Source organism: Melanerpes formicivorus, unplaced genomic scaffold (genome assembly GCF_026170545.1).
Source record: "Melanerpes formicivorus ecotype bairdi unplaced genomic scaffold, bMelFor1.0.p_v2 SCAF_180, whole genome shotgun sequence".
NCBI lineage: Eukaryota > Metazoa > Chordata > Aves > Piciformes > Picidae > Melanerpes > Melanerpes formicivorus.
Window position 1 is genome coordinate 89668 of NW_027142532.1, and position 20376 is coordinate 110043.

General features: G+C 51.6%; 1 protein-coding gene across 1 annotated transcript; it reads left to right on the forward strand.

Moving 5' to 3' along the window:
• The first annotated feature begins 7806 nt into the window (after nt 1-7806).
• On the forward strand, nt 7807-11021 carry LOC137457472 (zinc finger protein 345-like). The gene is made up of 2 exons (XM_068169379.1): nt 7807-8665; nt 8957-11021. The coding sequence occupies exons 1-2, from the start codon at nt 7807-7809 to the stop codon at nt 9622-9624; spliced, it is 1527 nt and encodes a 508-aa protein (XP_068025480.1). The 3' UTR covers nt 9625-11021.
• Nucleotides 11022-20376: the final 9355 nt, after the last annotated feature.

Genomic DNA, 20376 nt, shown 5'->3' on the forward strand with positions numbered 1-20376 from the left:
GTCAAGAGTGAAGGAACAGAAGCAAGCTTGCCCAGACCTGAGCTGCTATTTGAATCAGGTTCATGGACCAATGGCTGGAGTTACCTATTAGCAGGGACTGAGACACTGAAACAGGGGAGCAGTGGAAAACCAAATTGCTGCCAACACAACACATGCTGCATGAAAATCCAGCACACAGGGGCAGAGCTGTTAGCCTGAAACCAAACTTCATACAGGAACAAAACCAAATCCACTGGCACAGGTAACAAGAACTAACAGCCCCAAGGGAAAGACAGTAAGAGGAGATGGGAAGTCAATGTTGCTGCAAGAGGCCAGCTCCAGCAAGACATCAAAATGATTGTTAGGCAGCAACAGACTCAATCAGCACTGGTAACAAGCCCAACCCCGGGGACACTGCAAACGGAGCCAGGAAATAGCTCTGCAGAGGTGGGGTCACAGCGATTGCTAGATCCAGACCCTGGACAAAAGGCACAGGAAATGACCTTGCTGCTGCTGCCAAACACCCAACAACCCAACCCAGACTCCTCACCCCCTGACGCATCAGAACTGAAAGCAGAGACTCCCTTTGGATGCGAGGTGCTGGAGGGCGAGCGGCAGCTGCCGGCTGCTGAGCTGCGGCGGGGCGGGAGGGGCTGCGGGGCCGGGGAGCGCTGGGGGCGGCTATGGCTCAGGGACCTATTTGTGTCTCTGCCCTGCACCAGCGCTCTGGCCTCCTCCAAACCCCTCCTCAAACTTCCTCCTGCGGCCCCAAGTCCTCTCTCTCCAGCCTGCGGTCAGAACTTTTTTCCTGAGCTGCGTTCAGCTCACAGCCTAAGGGAAAAAGCTCAAAGCCAACCTGAGACCAAACCAATCTGAGTGCAACCCGAGAGAGGCTGCTGCGAGGGCTGGAGGCAGCCCCAAGATGTTCCGCAGCAGGCAGTGGGAACCTGGGGACTCAAACACGAAGGCAGGAAGGAAAACCTCAAGGCTGAGCTCCGCACGCCCCGCGCAGCGCCGGGGCCCAGCAGCTCAACGCTCCCCGGCTCTCAGCATGCCCCGGGGCCCGCCCAGGGGGAGGAGCTGCCGCGCTATCGGCGTTTCTGATTGGCTGTAGCCTTGCGCTCGTGGGCGGGACTTCTGTTCCAGACTGCTCCCTGCTTCCGCTCCCCGTCCCACGTGGCCGCAGCAGCCGGAGGGGCTGGGCTGGGGTCTCCCTCGCAGCGCTCTCTGCTCGCCAGCAGCCTGCCGGGGCCGGCGGCTCCCTGTGCGCTGAGCTCTTCCTCCTTCTCCTTCTCTGCTTCGCTCTTGTCCCGGGGTCCAGGTGGGGTGAGGGAGTCTCTGCGGCTGAGTTGGGGGTGGTGGGGTGGGGATCAGGGAATGCTCTCTGTGGGGCTGCGAGGGGTCGGGAGGGTCGCTTGGGTTGGAGCAGGGTTTGTGGGGCAGGGGTCGGTGGGGCTGGGGCGGGGGAGCCTCTGCAGGGATCTAGGGGGAATCGGTGGGGTTTGGCTGGGGGCTTCTGCGGATATGTGTGGGGGGGTCCATGGGATCCGGGGGAGGTCGGTGGGGTACGGGGTGGGGGTGGGTCTGTGAGGTCCGGGGGAGCTCTACAAGCTTGGCGCTTGGGGTCTGTGCGGTGGGGGGTGTCGCTGTGATTGTGGGGAGCTCTGTGGGGGTATGGGGTGGTTGGGGCGGGGCTGTGGGGTAGGCCAGATGTGTGCAGGATCGGTGAGCGTCTTCTGTGCTGTTCTGGGAGGGATCTGTGCGGTTGCGGGGCCGCGGGTGGGGTTGGGGTGGGGGTCTGTGGGGTTCCTTGTGCTGCTGCCTCCCCCTGGTGGGGGCAGCTGCAGGCCCCCTTTGGCTGCTGCTGTGTTGCAGGCGGAGCCATTGGTGGGCTGCAGGGGCTGTCCCTGGCCCTGTGTCCCTGTGTCCCTGTGCTGGGGGCTGGGCTGGCAGCAGAGCTGAGGTGGCAGCGGCGCTGTGGGGGCTGCTGTGTGCAGGAGAGGTGGTGGTGAGCGTGGGGTGTGGCTTGCAGCAGAGGCTGCTGTGGGGGTGTGTGGGGGAGCCCTGGGGGTTTGGAGGCTTTGTGGTGGCAGGTGCCGGGCGGCTGCTGTGCTGAAGGGCAGCGGCTGGGCTGAGGGCCAGGCGCGGGGGGGAGCTGTGGGCAGGCTGTGTGCTGGGTGCCGTGGGGGTGTCAGGCGTGGGTGCTGTGCTGAGCCTGAGCTTGGGAGCGCCTGGGGCTGGTGGTAGCTGCTCTTTGCTGTGCAATGAGATGGGAAGGGAAAGAAATGATTTCTGCAAGTCAGCAAAGCAATTGCAGTGCTCTGCAAGTCTAGAGCTCCCTGCAAGGAGGCTGCAGTGAGGTGTGGGCTGTGCTCTTCTGCCTGGTTTGAGGTGCTAGAAGGTGAGAAAGTGGCCTGAAATTGTGCCAGGGAGGCTTAGGTTGGAGAGGAGGAGTTCCCATGCTGACAATGTTGGAAACAACTATCAGATGTAGTCACCCAGACTGGTGCCTCCCAAGTCCAATTCCTTGAAGCTTCCCCATATTGCAGGGTCCTCATCTGGCCTGGGGGCAGCTGGGTGCATCTCCAGCAGTTAGAAAGATTAGTTTGCAGAGCCAGTTCTTGACTAACATTTCAGTACCTATTTCCTTCCCATCCCTCAGCAGTGTTCACCAACAAACAGGCCACAACTATCGATGCAGCTTGAGCTGCAGGGGGCCCTGGGATTGGAGTTTCCATTCCCCACTGAAGCCTTCTTGCCTGGGGTGTGGTGGATCCAGGCAGCTGGTTCCTTGGTTTCAGTGGCTGTGAAGGCTGTCAGCAACACCTGATATGGTCCTGTCCCCTTGGGCTGCAGAGTGGTCTCTGAAAGAGATCTGACATGGACATAGTCTCTGGGTTCCACATCAGGGCCTGGTCTGTCTAACCCTCTCACCTGGGTTGCAGTCACCTGGTTGGTAGCAATGCTCAGGCTCTTATCAATCTGCTGAATTTCCTTGTTCAGCATTGCCTCTCTGAATGGCCCTGGTTCAGAGGGGTCCATAGCTCCTACTGCATGAGGCCTTGCAAACAGGATTTCAAATGGGCTCAACCCCTCCTTTGTCCTTTGCTTGGTTTGAATTCTCAGCAGGGCACTTGGTGATGCTTGTGGCCAAGGGAGGTTTGCTTCCTGCCCAGTTTTGACTGTCTGGGTTTTGATTAAATGGTTCATTTTCTCCACTTGCCCACTGGAATGTGGATCATAGGGGCTGTGGAGTTGCCAATCCATCCCTAAGGTTTTACTTACTTGTGCCACATTGGCCACAAAATGAGGTCCTGTGTCTGAGGAAACAGCAGCAGGTGCCCCAGAGCAAGGCATTGTGTCTTGTAACACTGTTTTAGTAACCTCTGGAGCTTTGTTTGTGCCACAGGGAAATGCTCCCTGCCAGCCAGGGGAGGTGTCAGTGAGCACCAATAGGTACCTGGATCCCCCTTTCTTGGGAGCTCAGTGACATCCATTTGTTGTCCTGGATCATTTCCTTTGCTAATCTGTGCCAGCCTAACTCCTCTCCTTACCCTGGGGTTAGCTTTCAGGCACTCCTCTCACTGTTGCTTACCTGCTCTCCTGGGGTGGATAATTCTTGTGCTAGACACTCCTGAACCAAGTTTCCACACAGGGCTTCCACTCCCCAATGAGCCTTTGCCTGTTGCACCTGAACAGAAGCCTACAGGTTTGTAGGTGTGATTAACTTCCCACCTGGTGTCCTGGCCCAGCCCTTTCCTACCCTAGTCCCTAAGAGGTCTTTGATTCATTCCTGCTGCTCAATTGAGAGTTTACCATTGGGATCAAACTCTGCCACCTTCCTCCCCTCCCTGGCCACCCTTTGAGCTGTTTGTCTGCCAGTCCGTTGCCTCTTTCTTGACTGGTGTTCTCCTCCTGGTGTGCTTTGCAGTGCATTGTGGCTGCCTTGCTTGGCTTTTGCCCTGCTGCCAGCAGCCTCAGTATCTCTTCCCCGTGTTTAATACCTGTTCCTTGAGTTGACAACAGTCCTGGTTCTTCCCACATGGCTCCATGTGCCACCCCAAAGGCTTACTTGGAGTCAGTCCATATCTTTGCACATTTCCTTTGGGAAAGCTCAGGGGTTCTGATTAGAGCTGACATTGCCATGCCTGTGACATCCCAGTTCACTCAGCCTGACCTGATCCAGCAAGAGTCTGCACCTGGCAGCTGCAGCATTTTGTGATGTCAAAGGTGGCTGCTTCAGTGGGAGGTTAGGGGCGAGCAGCATCTGTGGGCAGCAGTTTAGGGTGCCTCAGGGGCCTGAGCTGGTGTTAGAGCAGGAGCAGCCCCTGGCATGTTTGTCCCAGTTGGGAGACTTTTTGAGAGGCCAGAGGCATTCAGGTGACATTTGCCCTTCCTTGTAGCATCCCTCCTGGCTCTGCCTGAGTCGGTGTTGCGGCAGCCTGGGGCTGGCTTCTGCAGCATTTGGTGACATCACAGGTGGCCATGTCAGTGGTCCATCTGGGGCAAGCATCCTCTTTGTTCAGTGCTTTAGGGTTCATCAGGGGCCTGAGTGGTTGGGAGGGCAGGAGCAGGCCCTGTGCAGCTCCTAATGTCATCCTGTCAGCGACATTGGGAATCAAACTCCTGCAGGCTGGGTTTGGCACTAGCAAGCAGCCATTGCTAGAGTACAGAGCTGCACAAGCTGGGGTGCTGAGGGCATTGCCACAAAGACAACACACAGCTGAAATTCCTGGTGGATGCTGATCCAGTGCAGGGCATGAGCTATGCCTGATGGCAACACCTGCTGAGGCTCCATTGGTCAGTCTCTTGCTGGCTTCCATTCAAGCTCCAGCTGCTGTTCAGTTCCCTGTGTGTGTACAGGGGGTGGGTGGTTTATTCTGGGCAGGGGTCTCCCAGCTAGGAGCTGTGCTTTGTAGCATGATAATGAGGCTGGTTTATTCCAGGACACTCTTTCCCAGGCCAAAGCTGACTGCATGTCATGGCTATTGGGATGAATTATCAAATATGAACTATTAATAATATTAATTACTTATTACTATTGACATTATCAACCTTTCAACACTCCATATCCACATGCAGTTTCTAGTGTGTGGTCATGGCTATAATTCATTTTCAGTGAGAGAACTGGGGTGCAGTCTGCCCTTTGGCCACTAGGGAGCGACTCAACAAGACACCTGGCAGCTGAATGCAGCTGGTGAGGCTGGGTGTCAGGCACAAACAATTCAAAGAACCTTTCAAAGAGGCTTGAACCAATTTTCACTCACCAATTATGGCTCAGTGCATTACCTGGGGTGCTGCTTTACAACCCACAGGTGACAATGCCTCATGGGCTGAAGTGCAGGGACTTTAAACAGAGCCCAAATGGATGTTCAATGTGTGAGCACTGAAAAGAGAGGGAGAATCAGAATCAGTCAGGGTTGGAAGGGACCACAAGGATCATCTAGCTCCAACCCCCCCGCCCTGAGCCTCCTCTTTTCCAGGCTAAACAATCCCAGCTCCTTCAGCCTCTCCTCACAGGGCTGTGCTCCAGACCCCTCCCCAGCCTCGTTGCCCTTCTCTGGACACGTTCAAGAGTCTCAATGTTCTAATGCAGCCTTTGCCACCTTCCACCCCCTTGACTTTGGGCAAAGAAAGACCTGAGGCATAAATTCCCCCTGTTAAGGTTTATCCCATGTGGGTTAGGTTGTCTCACACAAGCACAGTGAGTTACATGTACCACATGCACTGTATGAACAGGACACAAGCATGTAAAGCATACAACCATACTCTAACCAGAGTGTACTGCAAAAGCAGTGTGGAGCAGTGTTTGCTCTGAGCCCAGTATTGGTACTTGTAGTTTCCACCCCCTGACCAGTGATGGGTCTGTCTGCAGTGTGACAATGAAGCAATTAAAGTGTCCATGGAGCTTTGTCATTTCCTGTCCCCTTGCTGGAGAGAGGATCTGTGGCTGTGACGTGATTCCCTCAACAGGGAGGTGAGGGAGGAGCCACTCCCTTGCTGAGTGGAGCTGGTTAAGCTGGAGCTGAAGCTGGAAGTGCTGAAGCAGTGAGTGGTGCAGGAACTGAAGCAGCTGTGGAAGCTGGAGCTGGGCTGCTGTCTCAGCTCTGGCTTCTGTTGAGGCTGCTTTTGTGGAGTTCCTTTTCCTATTTACAGCTGCCAACACATTCATTCTTCCTATCCCTTTTTAGTTTATAAGCAGAGGAACCTGGAGGTACATGTTATTCCTTCCTCTAATCCTGCAGCTGGGAGCTTCTGATCAAACACCAATGATTGCCAGGCAGCCCCAGGCAGCTGGGTACTTCTAATCAAACTTCAGTTAACCCTTTCCTACTACAGCCCCTCAGTTCAAGAAGGACCTCAGGGAACTGCTTGTGAGAGTCCAGCACAGAGCCACAGAAATGATTAAGGGAGTGGAAGATCTTCCTTAGAAGGTGAGATTGAGGGAGCTGGGGCTCTTTAGCTTGGAGAGGAGGAGACCAAGGGGTGAGCTCATTGATGTTTATAAATATGTAAAGGATGAGTGCCCAGAGGCTGGAGCCAGGCTCTGCTGGGTGATGCCCAAGGACAGCACAAGGGGCAGTGGGTGGCAGTTGAGGCAGAGGAAGTTCCATGGAAAGAGGAGGAAAAAAAATTCACTATGAGGGTGACAGAACCCTGGAACAGGCTGCCCAGGGGGGTTGTGGAGTCTCCCTCTCTGGAGATATTGGAGACCTGCCTGGTTGAGTTCCTGTGTGATCTGCTATAGGTGATCCTGCTCTGCAGGGGGGTTGAACTGGACGGTCTTTTGAGGTCCCTTCCAGCTCCTAACATTGTGTGACTCTGTTACTGCTTGGTATGCAAAGTCAGGCAGTCATTTCTTCACTCCTAACTTTACATGTGAAGCTAGAAATTTACCATTCCTTTATCTCCATGCTCCTGTTACCTTTCGGGAATAAGGAGTGCTTACCCAGGTGTGATACCACCTCCCACACCCCACCCCTGGCTGTGAAATCTGGAACCTTTGTTAACCCTTTTCCTTCTGACAAAACCTTGGGTGTGTCCCTTTAAGCTTCCTCCTCTTACCCCTGAAAGTTTCATCTTGTAAAGCATGTTCTAATCTCCCATCAGGATGAAACTGCAGTCAAGGCCTGGGAGAAGCTGCCTGGAGTCCCCTCTCTTATGGGCCTGCCCTGCAGATGTCTACTGGAGGTCTATTTGACCAGGAGCTGCATCTCCACTGAAGACATCCATCCCAACTTCAGGAGCACTGCCTGTCTGCTGTGCCTGTGCTGCTGGTCTTTGAAGCTGCCTGCAGCAAGGCCTGGCTCTCCTGTAGGACTGTGGGCAGTGCGAAGCCACCCCATGTAGATCAGTCCTTTTGTCTGAGCCCTTTGCTTCTGTCTGGGTGGGGCCCTGTCATTCTTTCTCCAGCACCCCTGCCCCTTTGGGAAGGGCTTGCAGATCTGCCCAGTTGAACAGAACTCCCCTGCTCTCATCAGAATAGAGTTGGGTTGGTGGGAGGGGGTTGGGAGGGTTGGGCTTCCAGGTCAGTACCATCACCTCCTTTATCTGAGGTGGGGGAGATCAGAAGGCAGGGACTGGGCCAGGAAATGACCTGCCACTGCTGCTGGGCTCAGGAACAAGGTAGATGACCCCCATTAAATAGCTACCAGGGGCTTCAGCATAGGAACTCAGTGTCTGACCCCCCACAATCAGGCAAGTGTTGGGTGTCAAAGGCTATTTCTGTGTCCAGACTCACACAGAGTCCACCCATCTGTCTCTCTCTTAGCACTTGGTCCCTGGGGCCTTGCCTGAGGGCACAGGGGTTCCCCTTCCCCCTCCACAATGACCACCCAGAAGAACCTGGATAAAAGCCTGAAGGAGAAGAATCACCTGGCAAAGGTGGAGGATCTAAAGTGTAGCCCCAAGGAACAAAAGGAGGAAGACAAAACTGATGAAGACAAAGAGGAAGAGGAAGATGAGGAAGAGGAGGAGGAGGAGGAAGAAGAAGAGGAAGAAGATGAGGAGGAGGAAGAGGAGGAGGAAGATGAGGAGGGAGAAGAGGAAGATAAGGATGATGAAAAGTACAAGAAGGAGCATGATGAGAAAGAGCAGGGGAAGGAGAAGGACAAAGCCACATCAGTCCCCTGTGTGCCATCAAAGCAGCCAAATCAGTGCCCTGAATGTGGACACAGCTCCCCACCAAGCTCAGAGCCGATGAAGCACTGCTGCCCCCACCGTGGTGCCCAGCCCTTTGTCTGTGGTGACTGTGGCAAGAGCTTCAGGTTCAGCTCCACCCTCACCCAGCACCACTGTGTCCAGCCCGGGAAGAAGCCTTACGTCTGTGCCGGCTGCGGGAAGAGCTTCACTCGCAGCCTGGCACTCATTGCCCACTGGTATGGCCACGCTGGGAAGAAGCCCTTTGCCTGCACCGACTGTGGCAAGAGCTTCCATCGTGGCTCCAACTCCCTCCAGCACCGCCGTGTCCACACCAGCGAGAGCCCACACGTCTGTTGTGCCTGCGGCAGGAGCTTCCAGGAGAACTCTATGCTCATCGCTCACTGGCACATCCAAAACAGCCAGAAAGCCTTCAGCTGCAGCGACTGCGGCAAGAGCTTCAAGATGAGCTGCCAGCTCTTCCGGCACCGCCGCGTCCACACTGGAGAGAAACCTTACTGCTGTGCGGGCTGTGGCAAGAGCTTCTGCTGGAGCAGAACCCTCATTACCCACTGGAATGCCCACAGTGGCAAGAAGCCCTTCGCCTGTACTGACTGTGATAAGACCTTCAGCCATGTCTCCCAAGTCTCACAGCACCGCTGTGGCCACACGAGCAAGAGGCCATGCAATCCAGGCACCTCCAGTGAGAGTCTGAGCCACAGGGCAGACCACAACCTCAGCAATGACCTCTCTGAGGGTCACAAGCTGCACAGCAGAGAGAAGCCAGCAGCCACTGAAGTGATCTCCAACCCCTGCAGCAAGTGTCAGCAGAGCTTCGCCAGGCGCTCAGACCTGGTGAGGCACATGCGGATCCACACTGGGGAGAAGCCATATGTCTGTGCTGTCTGCGACAAGAGCTTCAGCCAGGCCTCCAACCTCACCCGACACCACCGGATGCACACAGGGGAGAGACCGTACCGCTGTGCTGACTGTGGCAAGACCTTCAGCTCCAGCCATGCCCTCACACAGCACCACCACACTCACAGTGGCAGAAAGCCATACCGCTGTGCTGACTGCGGCAAGAGCTTCTCTACAAGCTCCACCCTCCTCCAGCACCACCTCATCCACACTGGGGAGAAGCCCTACCGCTGCACTGCCTGTGGCCAGAGCTTCAGACATGGTGCCACCCTCAGAAGGCACCTCGATGGCCACACTGGCAAGAAGGCTTTCACCTGTGCCGACTGTGGCAAGAGCTTCAGCCAGCGCTCCCAGCTGCTCTGCCATCGCCGCATCCACACCGGCCAGAAGCCCTACGTCTGCAGTGACTGCAGCAAGTGTTTCACTCACAGGGCCTCCCTCAGGCAGCATCGCCTTGTCCACACAGGTGAGAAGCCCTTCCCCTGCACCACCTGCAGCAAGAGCTTCCACTCCAGATCAAACCTCAGCAGGCACATGCGCATCCATGCCAGTGACCAGCCTGTGCTGGGGGACGCAGAAGAGCACTGACCCCAGCACTGCCAGGGTAAACATCACCCCCATGCGGGACCTATTCCAGCAGATTGAACTAAGATCACCTCATTTACACCCTGTTTTCTCAGACTCTGAGGGCTCCAGCAGGAACAAATGCCCCACTCGCCCCTAAACACCAATTAGTGATGAGGAGAATAATTAACAGTGATGAGTCAGCACAGCCATCACTGCCACTGAAGCTGGACTGAGCATTGCTGGGATTTGTATGCTTTCTACCCTGTACTTTGGGTTTCCCCAGGCTAAATGCCCCTTTCCTTTGTCCCTTGCCCAGCTGTAATGCTAAACCCCTTAAATTAAGAGAATCGTCTCTTAGTTTGGGTTTCTTTCAGACATTCCTCTCCAAAATGTCTAATTCGTGGGGACATTTTTTTCCTAGGCCAGAGGCTGGAGCTGTGTGCCCAGCTCAGGGAGGTCTTTAGTGGGATTTTCATCAGTCTTGATGGTGTCTTGGGGGGGGTCTCAGAGGCACCTCTGTCATCATATTTCAGCCCCATCCTGGGCATTTGGTGCTTTGGGGGCACATGTCAGCAGAGGCTCCTCAGCTTCCTGAAGATGGGGATGTCTGTAGCAGGTAGGACATGAGGATGTCCTGCCCTGCCACCACTGCCAGCTCAGCCACGTGTCTCCCAGGGAGTGAAGCATTGTGATGGGGCTGTCACTTCAGAAGCGAACAAATGTCTCGCTGTAATCCTGCAACCACACCCAAAAAGGGAGTGGAGTGGCCCCCAGCCCCAGCATGTGCCCTGCAGTTCCCCTGATATGAACCCTGGCCTAAGAGTTATTAAAAGAAAATAGATTGAGCAGCAGATATTCGTAGTTTTATATATTTATATTGTCCAACCCTCGCACTCTTGCCCATTTCTGCTTTTCCATGTGGGTGGAGATGAAGCCACAATCTATAGTCCAAGAGGGATCCAGAGACATCAGGGCCTGGAGACAGCTGGGGAGGGAGTCTGGGGCACAGGTTCTTTGCCCCTCTCCCTTTCCATCTGCAGACAGTAACTGGCAGAAAGAGACAGACCCATGCTGTGAATCCATGGCTCTGTGGCTGGTGTCACTGCCACAGCTCTGGGGTCTAACAATGGGATGGGCAGCACAGCACCAGGCTTGCTGGGGTCAGATGGGATTCATCTTTCTCCAAGGGAGCAGAGAGTCTTTGCTCAGGAGCTTCCAGGGCTCAGTGGCAGGCCTTTAAACTGGACTTGAAAGAAGAGGGGGACAAGATGAGGCTTGCTGGTGACAAGCTGTGGAGTGACAAGTCATGATTAGAGAGGGCTAGAGAGTGCCATTAGGCTCTTGTTCTGAGCTGAGCTGGGGACACTGCAGCACATTGAAGTCCTGTGGAGATGAGCCAGGGGCTCCTGGGGATTTGAGTAGGGAAACATTGCTTGAATCACTGCAGGCCTTTGGAATGAAAGACCTGTAAAGGTCCCTTCCTACCCAAACTAGCCTTTGATTCTATGATTGTATGCCATGGAGATGTCCCAGACATACTGGGACCAGTGCTGTTCAATATCTTCCTCAATGACACAGACAGTGATGTTGAGGCACACTCAGCAAGTTTGCAGATGATAGAAAGCTGAGTGGTGTGGTTGATAAGGAAGGACAGGATGGGTGTCATCCAGAGGATCTGGACAGGCTGGAGAAGTGAGCTCAAGAGAACCTCAAGCAAAGTGCAAGGTCTTTCACCTGGGTCATGGCAACCCTCAATATTAATTCAAGCTGGGGGTGATAAAACTGGGAGCAGCCTACAGAAAGGGACTTGGGGGACACTTGTAGGAGAAGGGCTGATTTCAGATAGCTTTGGAAGGTTATGCTTGGTCTCTGAGTTGGAAAAGAATGTAAACACCTTGTAACTGAAGGAGAGAAATTGGGCAGAATTTGGTTGGATGTGTTAAAACATTGTTTTGTTATTTTAGCCTATTGTATACCTTGATGACAGGCATGCCAGCAGAGAATAGCCAATTGAGATGTGACACATGTGCCTGCTCAGAGACTAGAGAACTTTGCTGTATAATGTAATAAATGTCTTCCCCTGCTTACACCTTGCCCTGGGAGCTGTGCTCAGGGTGGGGGGACAGCTAGACTACAACAAATGGTTCTTCACCATGAGAGTGGTGAAGCCCTGGAATGGGTTGTCTAGGGAGGTGGTTGAGGCCCCATCCCTGGAGGTGTTTAAGCCCAGGCTGGATGAGGCTCTGGCCAGGCTGATGTAGTGTGGGGTGTCCCTGCCCATGGCAGGGGGGTTGGAACTAGATGATCCTTGTGGTCCCTTCCAACCCTGACTGATTCTATGATTCTATGAAATGGTGACCCCAGACATGCTCCTTGAGCAACTACAGATTACAACTTCCACTGGCACCAACAACAAATAATTTTGCTTCATGGGGACTGCAGAGATGGTTGTGTTCAGCGGCATCACAGATGGTAGACTTTAAGCTGTTAATCTCTGTCAGGTGCTGATTGTGCCAGAAGGGAAGCCTGGCACTGGTGATGCTCCCCAGCTGAGTTTAGGAAGAAGCAAAAAGCACAAAGAGAGAGACATGTAGTGGTTTGAGCCTTAACTGAGAATTAAGAGCTCAGATAGGGGGCAAGGCTGAGAATTCCTCCCTCGCTTTCCCCCTCCTCTCTCCCAATTGAGAGAAAAACAAAGGCAAGGAGCAAATCTACTGAGAAATTATTTGGAGTTGGTTTGGAAGTAGAGAGGTAAAAAGTTTCTTTAAACAATATACATATATATATACACACAAAATAAATAGATATATATACACATATATTTATGACAATAACAGGAAGGGTTCACAAGGGTCAGGAACAGGGATGGATGGGGGAAAAATGCGTACAAAACCAGTCCTTTGAAGTCCTTTGAAGAGGCCTGGATGTAGCAGGGAGGAAAAGGACCAGGCCTGACTACATAGCCTAAGTTCTCCTTTGAGAGATCAGGCAGGTAACAAAGAAGTAAGTTCAAAACTGTAGGATGAAACTTTCTGTCTGAAAGGAGTAACTGTTCTGTGTTCTGACCTTGTAAGGTAAGTGGAAAGGAATGTCTGCTTGTTACTGAAATGCAGCTGGAAGTTTTGTTCTCTTTAACCATATATTATGCCAGTTCTGTTAGAATGAGCTAATTCATACAACCTGAGCATTGTGTCTTCTATGGGTTACATCAGTCTGTTAGACACGCTGCCTTACACAACTTCTGCTTATGCCATAGAGTTAGTTTTAACTTGCTTGCTTCTGTGTATGCAAAGAATGTTAGAAAGGCCAATCAAAAGTGGTGTTCTATGGAAAAACAGAAAGGGGAGATGTGGGAAGAGGTTGTTTTCAGATAGCTTTGGTAGGCTATAGGGAAGATTTGCCTTTGCTGGAATTAGAGAAAGCTATGTTTTGTCTTTGACTCTGAGAGTAATGTAAACACCTTGTAAACAAAGGACAGAAGCTGGGCAGAATTTGGTCGGATGTGGTAAAATATTGTTTTGTTATTTTGAGCTATTGTCTGCCTTAATGACAGGCATGCCAGTAGAGAATGACCAGTTGAGATGTGACACAAGTGCCTGCTGATAGACTAGAGAGCTTTGACACACTTCACAGCATCACCAAGGTTGGAAGAGACCTCAAAGATCATCAAGTCCAACCTGTCACTCAACACCTCATGACTAAAGCACGGCACCAAGTGCCACATCCAATCCCCTCTTGAACACCTCCAGGGATGGGGACTCCACCACCTCCCTGGGCAGCACATTCCAATGACAAATGGCTCTCTCAGTGAAGAACTTTCTCCTCACCTCCAGCCTAAACTTCCCCTGGTGCAGCTTGAGACTGTGTCCCCTTGTTCTGGTGCTGGTTGCTTGAGAGAAGAGACCAACCCCTCCTGGCTACAACCTCCCTTCAGGTAGTTGTAGAGAGCAATGAGGTCTCCCCTGAGCCTCCTCTTCTCCAGGCTAAACAACCCCAGAGCTCCCTCAGCCTCTCCTCACAGGGCTGTGCTGAAGGCCACTCCTCAGCCTCGCTGCCCTTCTCTGGACACCTTCAAGTGTCTCAATGTCCTTCTAATGGCCTTGCTGAGGTACCAGGTTCTGAAGAGCTTACAGCCAAGGCCCCTGTCAAATTTTGAGAGCTCAAAAACAAAGGTCCATGGTTTTAGACAGTGCTTTACAGTGCTGGGCTCTGGAGGCAGGTTGCAGCTTGTATTAATATTTGAAGACCAGTCCAACAGTCACTGTACTTAGGGTAAAGTTTTCATTTTTTCCTTTTGTTTTCCATGTGTTAAAGACAACACCTCACTTTACTGTACAGTGTAATAAATGTCTTTGCTTGCTTACAGCTTGTCCTGGAAGCACATTTGAGATTAATCTACCATCTATATTGCAACACTCTCCAGCAGCTCACCAGGCCTCAAGTAGGCCTCAACCAGCCAAAACCTTCCCTCCACGCTAAGCCTCAGCAGGCCCAGAGCAGGCCTCACTGCCCCCTCAAGCTGAGCCCACTAGGCCTCAACCAGGCCTCAATGCCCCACCTCAAGCTAGATGCATGAGGCCCCAGCTGCGCAGCAAGCAAACAGCTTGGCCAGCGAGGCTGCACTGCCACACAGACCAAAGAGACAGCAGCTGCCACACACCCAGAGCAGAGAGGAGAGAGAGAGAGAGAGAACTGGCTGTGAGCTCTGCTTATAGAGATAGCTGCAGCATTATGGGATAGAATAACAGTTGACAATGTCCTGTTCCTCCCACTGGGCTGGGCTGTCCCCTGGAGGGATGATCTCTATGGGAGGAGAGTTAGTCCTTAACCTACAACAAGTGTGCAAAGAAAGCATAGGTGAGAAAGAAAGGTTCTGGTACAATTTATTTGTCAGGAACTAAAAGTGGGTGAGAAAAACATCCAGGGTGTCCTTGGTGGCCATCAAAGGTAACTTGAGGAGGAGGTTTGGGAGACCCCAGACTGTTTGCTCAGGCACAGACACACAAATCTGTCACTGAACCATGCCTCATGAAGATATAATAGGGAGGAGGAATAATTGCATGAGGCAGGGGTGAGTTGGTCATAGCTCAGGTCCAAATAGCCACAAGAGCTCTTCCCTGGGGCTCCTGGGTTCTGGAGCCATCCCCAGTGTGCCCAGTGCTGAGAACACAGAGATGCTGCTGCTTGTGCTCAGCGGTGCCTAAGGAGTGATTCAATTACAACATCCTCCTTACCCTTCCCAGTCAAACTGGGCCTGGCTGATGATAAACTCAGTCCCCTGGGCCCCTCCCAGTACAGACTGGACTCAGTTCCAGCACAAACTGGATTCCCTGGCCCCATTCTAATACAATCTGTACCCCACCCAACACACACTTGATCTTTGTGACTCCTCCCAGCACAGCCTGAGCCACCTGTCAGTACGACCTGGATCTCCTGAGCTGCAGCACAAATGTGGTCTTAACCCAGTACCAGCAGCATCATCTCAGCATCTCCCAGTCCAGTCTGAGTCTCATCCCTGTGCAAAGTGCATCCCCCAGAATCTCTGATTCCATTCCAGAAGAACCTAGGCCCTGTTCCAGTGTACACAGGACACCCTGATGCCATCCCAGGTCACACTGGGTTCTCCTCCCTGCTCAAACTGAATCTCTTTGAGCCCTCCCAGTACAGACTGGGCTTTGTGCCAGCACAAAGTGAATTCCCTGGTGCCCTACCAGAACAGCCACAGCCTCATTCTAGCACAAACTCTATCATCTTGCTCCATCCCAGGGGATGGGTCCCTTTCCAGCACAAAGTGCATTCCTTGGTCCCCTTCCAGTACCTACTGCCTCCCTCCACCTGTGAACCGGATACTCTGATGCCATCTCAGCACAGACTGGGCCACCCCAGTGCAAACTGCATACCCTGAGTCCCTCCCAGTACAAACCAGACTCCATCCAAATACTAGCTGGAGTCCCTGATCCCATCCCACTATAGACTGGGTCCCATTCCACTCCAAGCAGGGTGCCTTAAAGATCTCCAAGTACAGCTTGGCCTTGTCCCAGTACAAACTGCTTCTTCTGATCCCATTCCAGTACAATTTGAGACCTGTCCCAGAATAAACTGCTTCCAATGGCATCACCAAGTACAGACAAGGGATTATCCCAGTGCAAGCTGCATCCCCTGATCTCCTCCCAGCCCAGAAATGGTTTTGTTCTACAGCAAAGTCAGAGCACATCCCACTACAAACTGGGTCCCTGTTGGTTTGGAACTGGAGGTTGTGGAGTGTCCCAGCCCCAGGCAGAAAGGCACCACAGGATCTGGGAGGAACCATTCAAAAAGCCCTGGGATGGAGCAAAGCCTGACCACAGGCAAGAAGATCATTTACAGCTGTGCTGTGGCAGGAGTGTGGCTAACCAGACAAAGTAGTTCCCTGGAGTCAGCACTGCTGTGGCCACATCTGGATGCTTGGTCCCTGGGTGTGGGAATGACCAGTCTGAAGGAATGGAGAGGAACTGCAGAGGCTGCAGAGGAGATCTGCCAGGATGGAAGTTGACACCTCTGTGGAGAGGCAGAGGGACCTGGGCTGCTTCAGCCTGCTGAAGCACTAGGCACAGCAGTGTACACATGGCTGAAGGGTGGTTTCAGAGAGGATGGAGCTTATCTGGGGAGTGGGAAGAGACCAAAACCTCCACACAGTGCAGCTTGGAAGATTCCGAGTGGAGATGAGGTCTGCCCTCAAAGGGCAGAGCTGCTATGCATGAGGCCATCCAGAGGTGTCAGGAAATGGCAGGGAGAGCTGAGACACCTCAGGGAAGGGATGGAAAAGCCAAGGGAAGAGCTGGCTGGGGAAGCAAGATTGGTGTTAGCAGCCTGAAGGGAAAGAGCTGCAGGCGGGGGACAGTGTAGGAGAGGCTGCAGTCAGGATGGCCAAGCGCTCTGGCAAGGCTGAGAGGCCCAACAGGACCAAAGTCTTTTTGCCCTTGGCTCTGGCAGTTGCCTCTGCCACCAAGGCCTGTGAGGAGAAACTTGGCTTTGAGGCTTTGAGGTGGTTCTATTGCAAGGGCAGTGGTCAGGGCTTGGCCTTTCTGCTTCTTAGACCAAAGGCAAGTTTTTCTCCCCTGTACTTTGCCTTTGTCTCCCTGCAATCCTGGCCTCTAACAAGCTGCTCTAACGAGTCCCTGGGGAGCCTTTGTCAGTAACAAGCCTCAGTGAGGCCAATCAGTGCTTCAAGGTACTTTGGAGTTTCCTTCTGCTTTGGACTTCTTGAGAGGCTTCTTGGCAGTAGCTTGGCAGAGTCTCCTGGCAGTACCTAAGGATGATGTAATCAGCCCCAAATACTCCATGGGGCTCATTAAATACTGCTGAACCTCTAATTATTGCCAAGGTTTCAGCAGCTAATTATCATAATATCATAAGATCTGCCTTGCCAGGGGCTGGGGGTCAGGGCTTGGCCCTTTGGATCAGTGAAACCCCTCCAGGTTTCCTCAGCAGCAGAGCCACTTTGAGCTGCTTGTCCTGACCTGTCAGCTCTGCCTCAGTTCTCTGCTCTCACCACAGCCTGGAGATGCTTCAGTGCCTCCAGTGAAGCTTCCCTTGCATCCATTGTCTCCTCCTGCTCTAATCAGACCCTGGGGACCCTTTCCCAGTATGCTTCACTGGGACCCATTAAGAGTAGAAGAAACTTCAGAGTTTGAGTCTGACTTTGACTCCTGGAGAGGTTTCATCAGCTTCCTCTCAGTCCCTGAGGTTTACAGGGCACCAAAAGCCAACAAGGGAATTGATCAAGAGAATTAATCAAGAGAATTAATCAAGGGAATTAATCAATTGATCAATGAAACTGATCAAGGAAATGAATCAATGAAATTGATCCAGGAAATTAATCAAGGAAATTAATCAATGAGATGTATCAAGGAAAGTAATCAATTAAATCAATCAATGAAGTTAATCAATGCAATTAATCAATTAAGGAAATTATTCAAGGATAATCATCAATGAAATGAATCAAGGAAATTGATCAAGGGAATGAATCTATGGGATTAATCTATTAAATTAATCAATGAAATTCATCCTGGACATGGATCAGTGAAATTAATCAAGGAAAGGAATCGATGAAATTGATCAAAGGAAGTACTCAATGAAATTAATCAAGTCAATTAATCAATGAATCAAGGAAATTAGTCAATTAATCAAGGAAATTAATCAATTAATCAAGGAAATAATCAATTAATCAAGGAAATTAATCAGCAAAATTAATCAATGCCATTAATCGGGGAAATCAATCAATTAATCAAGGAATTAATCAATCAAATTGATCAAGGAAACTGATCAAAGGAATTGATCAAGGGAATTAATCAATTAATCAAGGACATTAATCAAGGAAATTAATCCAGGGAATTAATCAATGAAATTGAGCTAGGAAATGAATCAATTAAGTTGATGAAGGAATTTGATCAAGGAAATTGATCAAGAGAATCAATCAATTGATCAATTAAATTAATCAAGGACATTAATCAAGCAAACTAATCAAGGAAATTGATCAAGCAAATGAATCAACATGATTAATCAAGGAAAGGAATCAATGAAATGAATGAATGAACTTAATCAATCGAGGAAATTCATGGAGGAAATTAATGAAGGGAATTAATCAAGGGAGTTAATCAATGAATCAATCAATGAAATTAATCAAGGAAAGTAATTAAATTAATCAATTCATCAAGGAAATGAAGGAAATTAATCAATGAATCAAGGAAATTAATCAATGAATCAAGGAAATTAATCAAGGGAATGAATCAATTAATCAATGAAATGAGTCCATTACATTAATAAATGAATCAAGGAAATTAATCAATTGATCAATGAAATCAGTCAATGACATTAATCAATTAATCAAGGAAATGAATCAAAGGAATTAATCAATGAATCAAGGAAATTAGTCCATGACAATAATCAATTATTCAAGGAAATGAATCAATTGATCAATTAAATTAGTCCATTACATTAATCAATGAATCAAGGAAATGAATCAAAGAAATGAATCAATTAATCAATGAAATTTCTCAATGACAATCGATTAATCAAGGAAATCAATCAAGGGAATGAATCAATTAATCAATGAACTTAGTCCATGACATTAATCAATGAAATTGATCAACAAGATTAATCCATTAAATGAATCCAGGAAATGAATCAATGAAATGAATGAATGAACTTGATTAAGTTGATCGAGGAAATTGATCGAGGAATGAAATTGCTCAACTCAATTAATAAAGGAAATTAATCAATGAATCAAGGAAATGAATCAAGGAAATTAATGAAATTAATCAATTAATCAAGGAAATTAATCAATTAAGTTAGTCAATTAAGTTAATCAAGGAAATCAATCAATGAAGTTACTTAAGGAAATTGATCTGGGAAATTGGTCAAGGGAATTCATCAAGGGAATTGATTGGCTGCCCACTCCCCGCTCCTCAACCTGCAGGGTCCATAATCTACCTAGCAACGCGTCGTCCATTGGCTGTCCCTCCCCGCTCCCCTCCGTCCGGGTCCCTAATCTGCCTAGCAACGCGTCGCCGATTGGCTTTCCCCTTCCCCAAGCCCTCCCCGCTCCCTCTCCGTCACTGCCCTTAATCCGCCTACCAACGCGTCGCTGCTTGGCCGCCCGCTCCCTAGCCTGCAGGGGCCATAATCTACCTAGCAACGCTTCGCCCATTGGCTGTCATTCCCCGCTCCCATCCGTCCGGCTGCCTAATCTACCTAGCAACGCGTCGCCCATTGGCTGTCATTCCCCGCTCCCATCCGGCTGCGTCCCTAATCTGCCTAGCAACGCTTCGCCCATTTGCTGCCCTCTTCCCCAAGACCTCCCCGATCCCTAGCCGGCATCGCCGTTAATCAGCCGACGAACGCGTCGCTGATTGGCCTCCCGCTCCCCGCTCCCTAGCCTGCAGGAGCCATAATCTACCTAGCAACGCGTCGCCGATTGGCTGTCATTCCCCGCTCCCCTCCGTCCGGCTCCCTAATCTGCCTAGCAACGCGTCGCCCATTGGCTTCCCCCTTCCCCGAGCCTTCCCCGCTCCCTCTCCGGCACTGCCCTCAATCAGCCTACCAATGCGTCGCTGCTTGGCTGTCATTCCCCGCTCCTCAACCTTCAGGAGCCATAATCTACCTAGCAACGCGTCTTCCATTGGCTGTCCCTCCACGCTCCCCTCCGTCCGGGTCCCTATTCTGCCTAGCAACCCGTCGCTGATTGGCTCCCAGCGCTATAGCCGGCTGGGCTGCAATCAGCCAGCCAACGCGTCTCTCGATTGGCCTCCCGCTCCCTAGCCTGCAGGGTCCATAATCTGCCTAGCAACGCGTCGCTCATTGGCTCGCAGCGCTATAGCCAGCTGGGCTGTAATCCGGCTACCAACGCCTTGCTGATTGGCCGCCGCTCCCCGCTACCTACCCTGCAGGGTCCATAATCTACCTAGCAACGCGTCTCCCATTGGCTGTCCCTCCCCGCTACCCTCCGGCCGGCTCCCTAATCTGCCTAGCAACTCTTCGCCCATTGGCTTTCCCCTTCCCCAAGCCTTCCCCGCTCCCTCGCCGGCACTGCCCTTAACCCTCCTACCAACGCGTCGCTGCTTGGCCGCCCGCTGCCCGCTCCCTAGCCTGCAGGGTCCATAATCTGCCTAGCAATGCGTCGCTGATTGACTCCCAGCGCTATAGCCAGCTGGGCTGTAATCAGCCTGCCAATGCGTCGCCTCGATTGGCCTCCCGCTCCCCGCTCCTCAACCCGCTGGGTCCATAATCTACCTA

Bases quoted from the DNA above. Each gene is read 5' to 3' on its own strand.
- LOC137457472 (XM_068169379.1), top strand. From the start codon at position 7,807: ATGACCACCCAGAAGAACCTGGATAAAAGCCTGAAGGAGAAGAATCAC. The intron at 8,666-8,956 runs GCTGGAGCAGAA...AGCAGAGCTTCG, and splicing joins GGGCTGTGGCAAGAGCTTCT to CCAGGCGCTCAGACCTGGTG.